The sequence below is a fragment of the Sparus aurata genome, chromosome 21 (genome assembly GCF_900880675.1).
Source record: "Sparus aurata chromosome 21, fSpaAur1.1, whole genome shotgun sequence".
Classification (NCBI taxonomy): domain Eukaryota; kingdom Metazoa; phylum Chordata; class Actinopteri; order Spariformes; family Sparidae; genus Sparus; species Sparus aurata.
The window spans coordinates 25,159,021-25,171,899 of record NC_044207.1 but is presented as its reverse complement, the minus strand read 5'-3'; the positions used below and the strand labels follow the sequence as shown (position 1 = coordinate 25,171,899).

Sequence of the window (12,879 nt, the reverse complement as noted above, 5' to 3'; positions counted from 1 at the left end):
TCTGCTCGCATAATCGAATATATACGTGAATAATGAAATATCTAACCAGTCTTATCTTTTACTTGAAGGAAGTTTATAAAATTTGTGTTTTTGTTGACTAAGGGTGATAGAACAATCTTCACAGAAACCTTTGGTCTGGCTGTGAATTATTATTTACCTTATCATAACTTAATCTGGTTCATCAGAAGAAAACAGCCCTCCCTTCTCCACTAAACTCAAGAACACTTCCTCCTTCGTGTGGTATATAAAGCAAAGTGTGGAGAGCTGATGGAGGTGAACAGAAGCAGCTGAAAGATGAAGACCTCACTGGTTGTGTTGATTCCGTCCCTCTTCTATCTTTGTGTGGCTGACGTCCAGCAGCCGGATCAACAAGCAGAGGAGGACAATGGCACAAATGTCGAGCAAGCTTCTGTCTGTGGAGGAGACGTAACGGGGAGCCAGAAAAACTATTGCCAACTTGTTGTCACCTTAAGAGAACAGGAGGCCAGACTGAGAAACACTGAGAAAAGATTAGAGGAGCTGGTCCGAGGTAAGAACATCCTGTAACTACACCACAGGTTTTTCGTTTGTCTTCGTGTGTGTATTGTGCTATGTTTCAGGTTGCTTAAGGTCTAGTTGGACAAAATAAACATTATAATAACCTCCAGCTCTCATGTGACCTCTCAAGGTAACCGGGTGGCATTCGGAGCATCCATTGGTAATGTTGGACATACTGGACCCTTTAACACTGAGATCACACTGGTCTACAGGGACGTCTTTACAAACACAGGCTCATACAACCCTGCAACAGGTAATCTAACCATATTGATGTGTTTATAGATATTTGAGTTACTCGGGATGAAATGCAAAGCACAGCAGCTACTGTACTCAATGATGTGATTCTCTCTGTCGATCCTCCACAGGTATTTTCACCGCTCCAGTCAGAGGAGTCTACTACTTCAGCTTCTCCGGCCATAATGTGTCATCCAGACCAATGGGTCTGCGACTGATGAAGAACGGAGTGCAGATGGTTACAGTGTACAACCATGTAGCTGGAAACCGCTACGAGACAGCAACCAATGGCATGACTCTGCGGCTTAAAGCGGGAGATCAGGTGTACATGAGACTCAGGGCACACACCTGGATTTATGACAATAGCAACAACCACAGCACCTTTATTGGCCATTTGTTATTTGCTCTGTGAGTGAGGTAAAGTAAAAATAAGGCAGCCTCAACTCAAGAAATCAAATCAATGTAAATAAAAGATTTCACTTAACAATGATTGTGGAAAATGAAACATGTACATTCACTGATCGTATGTCTTCCTTCAAGTGTTTCATATCAATAAAGGTACAATGACCTCAAACTCATTTACAATATTCCCTTTTCATTTCACACAATTTAAAATCACGATATCATTTTATAAAAACTGCAAAACCCAGTTTAGATTTTAAGTTCACAGTTCAGGTTAACATATTGTTCTTTGTGATGCTTCTATTGCTCCTCTGTCAAAGTTGAGTGTATGATGCTCCCGGTTGGAAGTAGATGTTAAACTATTAACAATATAAACACAGTGAACAGACGAAAGCGTTGGATAAAAAAGCCCTGAGATAACTTCGGACGTATAGTGTAATGGCACTGGAACAAAGATGACCTACAGTTCTTAAAGCAGATAGACGTCACACTACATCATGCAAGTGGATAAATAAGTCATGCTTTGGCTGAAATATAATGTGATACTTGTCAGTAGCATCAATAAATTGTGATACACTCTAAATCTTCTCATTGGAATCGCTGACAAGAAGGAAATGATAATGTCAGAATGGCTCATATACAGGCCTTTCATTTTCAGTTCATGGTTCCCAATAGTCCCAGTAAAAAATAAACAACTGGATATGGTTGATTTTTTTATTTTATGCCCAAACAAACTTAATAGACAAACTCCTTGTTTGGCTGCCTTGCAGGGTTAGTCAGTCTTGATCTTCTGACTCTTCCTTTTGCATCAATCAGGTTAAGATTTGTGGTTTTTAGTGAAATGTCTCAACAACTTCTGGATGGATTGTCATGAATTTATGACAGACCTGTGTGGTGCCCAGAGGGTTGAATCCTAATGACTGTTGTGATCCCCTGACTTATCTTCAAGTGTCAGCAGAAGGTAAACATTTTCACTTATCCACTGAATTATCTCAATGCTAGTATCGTCATTTTAAGCATATTAGCATGGAGGTCTACTCCACAGAGGAATACATTAAACTGTGCTTTAACTACAAATACAGTACTTTTCTCCTCCGCTTGTGTATATAATTGTGTATATACATGAATGAAGACATATCCTGCCAGTCTTATCTTTAATGTGAAGAAAAAGAAAGATTATATAATCAGTGGTGACTAAGGGTGATGACATAATCTTCACAGAAACCTTTGGTCTGGCTGTGAATTATTATAAACCTTATCAAAACTTAATCTGGTTCATCAGAAGAAAACATGCCTTCATTCTCCACTAAATTCAAGGACATTTCCTCCTTTGTGTGGTATATAAAGCAAAGTGTGGAGAGCTGATGGAGACGAACAGAAGCAGCTGAAAGATGAAGACCTCACTGGTTGTGTTGATTCCATCCCTCTTCTATCTTGGTGTGGCTGAGGTCCAGCAGCTGGATCAACCAGCAGAGGAGGACAATGGCACAAACATCAAGCAAGCTTCTGTCTGTTGTGGTGACGTGACAGAGAGCCAGAAATATTGCCAACTTCTTGTCATCTTAAGAGAACTGGAGGCCAAACTGAGAAACACTGAGAAACAATTAGAAGATCTGAGAGGAGAGGTCCGAGGTAAGAACACACTGTAACTACACTACAGGTTTTTCTTTTGTCTTTGTGTTTGTATGTTTTATGTTGTTCAGGTTGCTTCAGGTCTAGTTAAACAAAATAAACATTATAATAACCTCCAGCTCTCATGTGACCTCTCAAGGTAACCGGGTGGCATTTGGAGCATCTACCGGACAAAATGGAAATATTGGACCCTTTAACACTGACATCACACTGGTCTACAAGACTGTCTTCTCAAACACAGGATCATACAACCCTGGAACAGGTAAACTTGCTATTCTTTTAACCAGTGATGGCATTGGACCCACACACAGAACACAGACTTGAGTTGTGCAAGTTGAACAGGATTCATGGTAAAGTCAATGAAAACTGAGGCGGTTCAAATGAAGTGTTGCATGATGTAGTTATCTGTTGATCATCCACAGGTATTTTCACTGCTCCAGTCAGAGGAGTCTACTACTTCAGCTTCTCCGGCGTTAGTATATCAACTAGAATAATGGATCTCATACTGATGAAGAACGGAGAGCGTATGATTTTTGTTGCCAACCATGTAGCTGGAAACCGCTACGAGACAGCAACCAACGGCATGACTCTGCAGCTCGATGTTGGAGACCAGGTGTACATGAGACTCCCACAAAACACCTGGATTTTTGATAATGGCAATAAACACAGCACCTTCATTGGCTTTTTGTTATTTCCTCTGTAAGTTAAAATTAAGTAAAACATAAGTAAAAGAGAGCAGGGTTTAAATCAGGAGGAACAGGTAATGGGGTCACGGTGGTAATCATTGCTGCAGGTGATGGATAAACAGCTCCACAACTGGCTCATAAAGTTGTGATCTACCTGATGAGTGTTGATGGTTAAGAGGAATCCTTATTGTGATCAGGAAAACTGAAAAAAAGTGTATTTATTGATAATATGTTTGCCTTTATAAATGCATGCAGTGCGACTCAAGACTGAAAAAAATCCAGCCATCATTAGAATATAACTACAAACTGTCATTAACATTAAATCTTAATTTGGTATAAGATCACTTTATGACATAATTGTAGTTTAAATGTGAAACCAGATTTGATTTTTCTGACTTTGAAGTTATCTTATCTACTAATTTGAAACTGGAAAATATTTGTTGATGGAATTTTACTTGAACTTTTTGCAGCAAGTGTACATTTTCAAGAAACTAAACTATTTCTTTAAATGTACATTCTGCTCTACAGTAACTGTACACACACATACAGAGTTTGTTTCGACTGGATTAAATGATTATATTTTAATACTGTCAGTTCTGAACTTCCACATTTTAGCGAACTATGTATTCATTCTAATCAAAGGTTGCCTAATATTAAAAAAACATATCTGCCCTCCTTGTTTCTGTCCATTCTGACACAGAATTGATGTCTGTTGTTTGACAGTTTGGTCAGTCATGTGCAGATGCCTCACTCAGTCTTAAAGATTAACAACCATCATCCTGTAATGTCTCAACTATATTATTATAATATTTTACAACTTGTTTTTCTGTCCCATGTTATCTCAGGGCCACAATAAAGCACCGCTATCAAAGTTGAATAATCATTCACTCAGAGAATGCAAATTATAAGATCCTCCTCTTTATAATGTCTTTCTAAGTGATATTAAGATAAGAGGGGCACGTTTTCTACAAGCCTTCAACAATCATGTGATTCACAAAGTGGTGAAGCCCCATGATTGCACGTGAACGACAGCCTTCCGAGTGATAACACTTTCATACCCTTTCACTCATGATACAATCACCTGTTATCAATAAATCTTTTTACCTGGAGACTTCCTCAAATCTTATTCTTTCTTTCTTTTGTTGCTCCTGTCCCACTTTATTTATTTAAAACATGTTGCTGAAATGTATTATATATATGTAAATAAACTTATTTACAAAACAAAATGAAGTCGGTGTGGTAAAACATTAAATGTATTGTCTTATAATGTATTGTTTTCTATTAAGTATATGTCAAAAAAGATTAGCTAATTATCACATTTTATTATTTTTGTATTACAGTTCTTCAAGTTTTGTTGGACTCAGCTTTGTATACATGTTTTTTTATGAACAAATCCAAAGTCCGACGTAACGTTGGATATTTTCCTGCACAGAAGCCCAACATTTGTGAATATATACGTATATTAAATAAAGATTAAAAAAAAAAATTAAATAAGTTCCGAAAACATCTGGGAGCTGTAGTTTTTACTACATAAGGCGGCTGCCTTGCAGTGTTAGTCAGCCTTGATCCTTTTACTCTTCCTTTTGCACCAATCAGGTCAACATTTGGGGTTTTTAGTGAAATGTCTCGCCAACTTCTGGATGGATTGTCATGAATTTATGGCACCTAGAAGGTTGAATCCTAATTTTCTTCAAGTGCCACCAGAAGGTAAACATTTTCACTTATCCACTGAATCATCTCAAAGTCTACCTGATGGAAATGTGGACACTGTTCCTTTTGCATCATCATCAGGGTGACACCCGTGGTTTTGATGACTTTCTAGAGCCGACGGTTGAACTAAGATAGTAATCATGGAAAACCTTATACCTTCTAAACATTAATATGCTAGTGTTTTCATTTTAAGCATATTAACATGGAGGTCTACTGCACAGAAGAGTACATTACATTACATTAAACCGACTATATACGTAAATAAAGAAATATCTAACCAGTCTTATCTTTTACTTGAAGGAAGTTTATAAAATTAGTGTTTTTGTTGACTAAGGGCGATAGAACAATTCTCACAGAAACCTTTGGTCTGGCTGTGAATTATTATTTACCTTATCATAACTTAATCTGGTTCATCAGAAGAAAACAGCCCTCCCTTCACCACTAAATTCAAGGACATTTCCTCCTTTGTGTGGTATATAAAGCAAAGTGTGGAGAGCTGATCAAACAGAAACTGAGACAAACAGAAGCATCTGAAAGATGAAGACCTCACTGGTTGTGTTGATTTCGTCCTTCTTCTATCTTTGTGTGGCTGATGTCCAGCAGCTGGATCAACAAGCAGAGGAGGACAATGGCACAAATGTCGAGCGAGCTTCTGTCTGTGGTGGAGACGTGACGGGGAGCCAGAAAAACTATTGCCAACTTGTTTTCACCTTAAGAGAACTGGAGGCCAGACTGAGAAACACTGAGAAACAATTAGAGGAGCTGGTCCGAGGTAAGAACATCCTGTAACTACACTACAGGTTTTTCTTTTGTCTTTGTGTTTGTATTGTGCTATGTTTCAGGTTGCTTCAGGTCTAGTTGAACAAAATAAACATTATAATAACCTCCAGCTCTCATGTGACCTCTCAAGGTAACCGGGTGGCATTTGGAGCATCCATTGGTAATGTTGGACATATTGGACCTTTTAACACTGAGATCACACTGGTTTACAAGGACGTCTATGCAAACACAGGCTCATACAACCCTGCAACAGGTAATCTAACCATATTGATGTGTTTATAGATATTTGGGTTACTCAGGATGAAATGAAAAGCACAGCAGCTACTGTACTCAATGATGTAATTCTCTCTGTCGATCCTCCACAGGTATTTTCACCGCTCCAGTCAGAGGAGTCTACTACTTCAGCTTCTCCGGCCATAATGTGTCATCCAGACCAATGGGTCTGCGACTGATGAAGAACGGAGTGCAGATGGTTACAGTGTACAACCATGCAGCTGGAAACCGTGCTGAGACAGCAACCAACGGCATGACTCTGCAGCTTGAAGTGGGAGACCAGGTGTACATGAGACTCAGGGCACACACCTGGATTTATGACAATAGCAACAACCACAGCACCTTCATTGGCCATTTGTTATTCCCTCTGTGAGTGAAATCAAGTAAAAATAAAGCAGTCTTGATGAAACAACTCAAGAAATCAAATCAATGTAAATAAAAGATGTCACTTAATAATGATTGTGGAAAATTAAACATGTACATTCACTGATTGTATGTCTTCAAGTGTTTCATATCAATAAAGGTACAATGACCTCAAACTCATTTACAATATTACCTTTTCATTTCACACGAGCTAAAATCATAATATCATTTTATAAAAACTGCAAAACCCAGTTTAGATTTAAAGTTCACAGTTCAGGTTAACATATTGTTCTTTGTGACGTTTCCATTGCTCCTCTGTCATAGTTGAATGTATGACGCTCCCGGTTGGAAGTAGATGTTAAACTATTAACAATATAAATACAGTGAACAGTGGAAAGCGTTAGATGAAAAAGCACTGAGATAACTTTAGACGTCTACTGTAATGGCACCGGAAGCAAAAGGGCCTGCAGTTCGTAAAGCAGATAGACGTCACACTACATCATGCAAGTGGATAAATAAATCATGCTTTGGCTGAAATCTAATGCGATACTTGTCAGTAGGATCAATAATTTCATGGTTCTGTGTCTTGTTGCGTCTTAAGTTTTGATTTCCATGCCCTCCTGTGTCTTGTCAGTGTCTCTTCTGTGTTTTTCCCTGCATTTCCCTTCCACCTCGTGCATGTTTGTCTCCCTCTGTCTGCCAGCGTTATTTCTCCTCTGTGCTTCCCCCTCATTATCTCATCTGCTCCTCGTCCCCTCATCAGTGTCTGTGAATTTAAGCCTCGGTTCCCCATTCACTTTTTGTCAGTTTGTTGTGTGTGTTTCCCAGTGTTGTTCGCTGAGTCTTCTCCCATGTTTCCTGATGGTATGTTTTGGATTTTTATTTTTGCATTTTGATTTGTACCCTGTTGAAGCTTTTCTGTTGCACTTTGTTTAGCCATTTTAATTGCTACTTTGTTTTTTGGTCTTTTGACTCCTTTAAGTTTGTTCACTTGTTTTTTTTGTATCTCTCAGCTTTGGTTTCTTTAAAGCTCGCTTTTTGTTCACTCTCATCTTGCCTCCTGTGTGTCTGCCTTTGGGTCATATCTTTTTAGTTTCCCCCCCTTAAAATGTGACAAATAAATTGTGATACACTCTTAGTCTTCTCATGGGAGTTGCTGACAAGAAGGAAAATGATGATGTCAGAATGGCTAATATAGAGGCCTTTTATTTTCAGTTCATGGTTCCCAACAGTTCAGGCAAAAAACAAATATCTGGATCTGATTGTTTTTTCCTTTTTTATGCCCAAACAAATTAAATAGACAAACTTTTTTTTGGCTGCCTTGCAGTGTTAGTCAGCCTTGATCCTCTGACTCTTCCTTTTGCAACAGATTAACATTTGTGGTTTTAAGTGGAATGTCTCGCCAACTTCTGCATGGATTGTCATGAATTGGCATTCAAAGTGCCCAGAAGTTGGAATCCTTATGACTGTTGTGATCCCCTGACTTTTCTTCAAGTGCCACCAGAAGGTAAACATTTTCACTCATCCACTGAATCATCTCAAAGTCTACCTGATGGAAATGTGGACACTTTTCCTTTTGCATCATCATCAGGGTGACGTCTGTGGTTTTAATGACTTTCCAGAGCCGACGGTTTAACTATGATGGTAATCATGGTAAACATCAATATGCTAGTGTTCATGTTAAGCACATTAGCATGGAGATCTGCACAGAAGAATACATTAAATCTTAAGCTACAAAGACAATTGTGTGTACATTTTACGTGAAGGAAGATTATACGATCAGTGGTTTTGTTGACTATGGGCAATAAAACAATATTCCTATAAACCTTTGGTCATCTTGTAACTTATAATAACTTTGTTCTGGTTCATCAGATGAAAACGGCCATTCCTTATCTAAATTCAAGGGCATTCCTTTCTTGGTGTGGTGTGTGTATATAAAGCAATGTGTGGAGAGGTGATCAAGATAAACAGAAGAAACTGTAAGATGGCTGATGTCCAGCAGCTGGATCAACAAGCAGAGGAGGACAATCACACAAACGTCTGTGGTGGTGATGTTGTTACAGGGAGCCAGAAAAACTATTTCCAACTTGTTGTCACCTTAAGAGAACTGGAAACCAGACTGAGAAACAATTAGAAGATCTGAGAGGAGAGGTCCGAGGTAAGAACATCCTGTAACTACACCACATCTTCTCTCTTTGTGTTTGTATTGTTTGATGTTGTTCAGGTTGCTTCAGGTCTAGTTAAACAAAATAAACATAATAACCTCCAGCTCTCATGTGACCTCTCAAGGCAACCGGGTGGCATTTGGAGCATCTACCGGACATGATGGAAACATTGGACCCTTTAACACTGAGATCACACTGACCTACAAGAATGTCTATTCAAACACAGGCTCATACAACCCTGCAACAGGTAAACTTGCCATTCTTTTAACCAGTGACGGCTTTGGATCCAGATGCAGAACACAGACTTGAGCTGAGCAAGTTGAACATGTTTATGGTAAAGTCAATGGAGACTGAGTCGGCTCAAATGAAGTGTTGCATGATGTGATTCTCTCTGTTGATCACCCACAGGTATTTTCACCGCTCCAGTCAGAGGAGTCTACTACTTCAGCTATTCTGGCCATAATGACTCAACTAGAGGTATGGGTCTGTGGCTGATGAAGAACGGAGAGCGTATGATTTATGTGCGCAACCATCCGGCTGGAAACCGCCATGAGACAGCAACCAACGGCATGACTCTGCAGCTTGATGTTGGAGACCAGGTGTACGTGAGACTCCAGGAAAACACCTGGATTTATGATAATGGTGGTACACACAGCACCTTCATTGGCTATTTGTTATTTCCTCTGTATGTTAAAGTCAAGTAAAAGAGAGCAGGGTTTAAATCAGGAGAAGCAGGTAATGGGGTCATGGTGGTAATCATTGCTGCAGATGTTGGATAAACAGCTCCACAACTGGCTCATAAAGTTGTGATCTACCTGGTTAAAGTCCTTCTCATTTTCAGATTACGGTGTCCAACAATTCCAGAGAATCGTTTAGCAGAGCTTTCATTATTGGAAAACAGTCAGTGTTGATGATCGCAGCCCAGGAACCTGCAGGTTAAGGGGAATCCCTATCGTGATTGGGAACATTCTAAAAAAAGTGTATTCATTGAGTATATGTTTGCCTTTATAAATGCATGTAGTGCAACTCAAGTCTGAAAAAATCCCTGTCATCATTAGAATATAACCACATAAATGTGAAACCAGATCTGATTTTTCTGACTTTGAAGTTATCTTATCTACTAAGTTGAAACTGAAAATTATTTGTTGATGGAACCTCACTTGAACTTTTGGCAGAGAGTCCAAGAGGAAATGTTGCAAGGAAGTGTCACACCTCGGTCAGACTGTTACAAAATCATTAGCCGTCATCAAGTGATTGTTAGCCATTGAACGGCGAGATAACAGGAACATTTTACTAATAAAGACAGAAACCAAGCCACTGCCCGAAGCAAGAGATTATGTAATCCGAGAATCACGGACTAAAGTGCATTTGTCCACTCGCTCTAGCCTTGAAGCAACACCCGAGTGTTATGTGAGCAGCCTCAACATCACAGAAAGGACTTAAAGAAGTCTTCATCAGAAACAGACCAAGGAAATAAGAGCACAACGGATTAACCATTTTTGCCAACATGCTGTTGATTACAATTTGGTTATTGGAGTACATTCGTTCACTCTGCGGGCATGAAGTTTGGACTTTGGGGAAATTGACAGACCTCAGGCGGGGTTGTGATTTGCCTCAAGGACTTGGATTTTCAGCAGTAAGGGAAAGGCAAGCCATGGAAAGACCTGACCCTCTCCCACTCACCGACATTTAAGTATTAACTACGCCTCAGCTCTTTAAGATACATTTCTTATTTACAGTATTGTGATTTTATCAATAAGGATTTTTGTTAATGATTGATAGTAAATAACACAGGTATTGAGCTGTATACTTTGCCCTTGCTAAAGTCTGTGCAATAAAACCAACAAAATATAGTTATGGACATTGATTTTATGTCTCTTTCATGGAAGTAAAAAGTTAGGTATTAAGTGTGCAAAATATCTTAAAGGTCCCATATTACGTAAAACACGTTTTCTCTGGTCTCTACATATATAAACTGGTACTCGCTGTGCCTGCCAACTCCAAGAATGAGGAAAGCAAACAAGTCCTGCCTCGTCTCTGCAGCCCATCCACTGGTAAAACGGGACTCCTACAGGCTGTTCAGATTCAGCTCCTTTTGTTACATAAGGAAAGGAGTCATTTATCATAATTATCATAGCCCGGCCTCCTCTGCGGGATGGGAGATATCCGAGCGGGGGGCGTTCATCCCTGAGGTGAAGTTCGGTGTGTCCAGCGGTAAGATAGCAGTGTTTCGCACTGTCGTCGCTCAGAGTTAGACACGCAAAATGCTCTGTTGTTGGTTGTAAAAATCAACATCAGTGCCTATATTCTGTCCCAGCTACAGAACAACAGAAGAGACCGTGGTTGCGTTTCATTTTAAACGACAACGTGCTGGCTACGGTGTGTGTGTGGGTGTGTGTGTGTGTGTGTGTGTGTGTGTGTGTGTGTGTGTGTGCGCGCGCTAACCACTTCACATTGGACTGCTTCAGTAACGAGGGTCAGTACAAAGCTGGCTTTGTCTTGACACTGACCCTCGTAAAAGGATCAGTCCCACCCATACGGGACTCAGCAACTGCACCAGAGCCACGCGTAAGTGTCGCTGCAGTTTGATAGTATTTACAGTTGCCAACGAGTAAAACAGTATAATATGGGACCTTTTTTAAAGGTTACTCTAGCCTACCAAATTGAAACAGTCCCTTAGGGTTTACCAAAAGCCCCTAAAATCCAACCTAGCACCAAACGAAGATCATTTAGAGGAAAGCTGCCATTAACGGGCGTGGCTGGTGGCTGTATCTGACTGAAGGGCCATTCATGTCAGCTGCCAAACCAGAGAAAGCAGGGTAGATGTTCTGACTCAGGCAGTAAGAATCTAGGCGAGTCTCCTCACTACCAGAGAGCTGGTCCAGTGCCTTTATTTATCAACTATCACTTTATCTTTGTAGCAAATGTGTTCCCATATATTCTCAACAGTCAAAAGTAATATTTATATTGTTGTCATAAGTAGAATTAAAGGATATGGCTGACACTTTTTTTTTAATATTTATCTTGCTAGCAACAAATCCTGGGCAAAGTCTAAAAAAACACTGCATTTGACCCAAATGAAGGCTATATAAACAAAATGGGGGTCAGGATGTAAAAAAGAGCCGGCTCTACCTTTTGATAAAAATGTCTCCCTTTGTAGATAAGAGAGATATTGCACAAGTTAAAGGGCAAAACAGTTAGCCTAAAAAAACCCTAATTTATAATTATAAAGAAAGTATAAAATATACAAACATAATTTAAAAAAATTGCAAGAAAACACAAAGTTAACAGAAATGGCATGGGACCCTCAATTAACATCCAACAAAATGGGTAATTTGTCAAAGTATAATCATCAATAGGAATAAAAAATACATTTACAAATACCAATTAGGAATGATTATTCCTGACATCACATATCAAATGTGTCAGGTGGAACTTAGAGCTAGTTGGGCCATTAAAAGAAAAGGAATGGCAAAACAGAATTTTGCAGGATACTGTATGAAAAGTTATGATTCGTTCTGGCATCTCATTTTAACCTCTATCATAAAAAAATGTCCGAATGAAACGGGCACTGGGACCGAAATGCCGTCTGAACTCACGTTAAGTATGAAGAACATCATCTGTAACCAAATATAAATGTAGGTAAATTACTATTTCAACAAAATATTGAAATCATTAACAAATGGCAAATATGGAGATGGAGACGTTTGTGCTCTATGTCTCAACAAGTATTGAAGAGATTACTTGAAAGAACTGTTGCTGAACACCCATCTATCGCACTACAACCTCTGTGAACAATTCCGGTCTGGCTATCGTCCCCTTCATAGCACTGAGCCAGCCCTTGTGAAAATCACAAATGACCTATTGATGGCATCTGACTCTGGTTTACTCTCCATCCTGGTTCTCCTCGACCTCAGTGCAGCCTTTGACACTGTCTCTCATGACATCCTCCTGGACAGGCTGGCCTCCATTGGAATCACTGACATCCCTCTGGCTTGGCTGAACCAGTTGCACACAATTTGTCTAACTCAAGAACCTAAGATTCTGCTACTCTTCAGTCTCCAGCGGTGTTCCCCAGGGCTCTGTCCTTGGCCCCC

The 12,879-nt window shown here is 39.6% G+C and overlaps 3 protein-coding genes across 11 annotated transcripts in view; all 3 read left to right on the top strand.

The window, feature by feature from the left end:
* LOC115572600 (complement C1q-like protein 2) overlaps positions 1-9,873 on the top strand; it is an 88,413-nt gene extending 78,540 nt beyond the window's left edge. For 2 of the 9 annotated variants that reach the window (XR_003982110.1, XM_030402862.1), the window contains exon 4: positions 9,191-9,873. Coding sequence is in view for 5 of the 9 variants with exons in the window: in XM_030402862.1 (XP_030258722.1) it covers positions 9,191-9,486 (296 nt within the window). In the remaining 4 variants the exon portion in view is untranslated. Of the gene's footprint in view, positions 1-2,507; positions 2,806-2,944; positions 3,068-3,227; positions 4,718-7,363; positions 7,482-7,986; positions 8,125-8,489; positions 8,776-8,906; positions 9,030-9,190 lie in introns of those variants that run through there. The other 7 variants (XR_003982108.1, XR_003982107.1, XM_030402860.1 and 4 more) reach the window with 7 other exon arrangements.
* On the top strand, positions 238-1,347 carry LOC115572602 (complement C1q-like protein 2). The gene is made up of 3 exons (XM_030402867.1): positions 238-529; positions 668-790; positions 903-1,347. Exons 1-3 carry the CDS (start codon positions 295-297, stop codon positions 1,181-1,183), a joined length of 639 nt encoding a protein of 212 aa, XP_030258727.1. The 5' UTR covers positions 238-294; the 3' UTR covers positions 1,184-1,347.
* Positions 5,671-6,797, top strand: LOC115572603 (cerebellin-4-like). Its single transcript, XM_030402868.1, has 3 exons — positions 5,671-5,973; positions 6,112-6,234; positions 6,347-6,797. Exons 1-3 carry the CDS (start codon positions 5,739-5,741, stop codon positions 6,625-6,627), a joined length of 639 nt encoding a protein of 212 aa, XP_030258728.1. The 5' UTR covers positions 5,671-5,738; the 3' UTR covers positions 6,628-6,797.
* Positions 9,874-12,879: the final 3,006 nt, after the last annotated feature.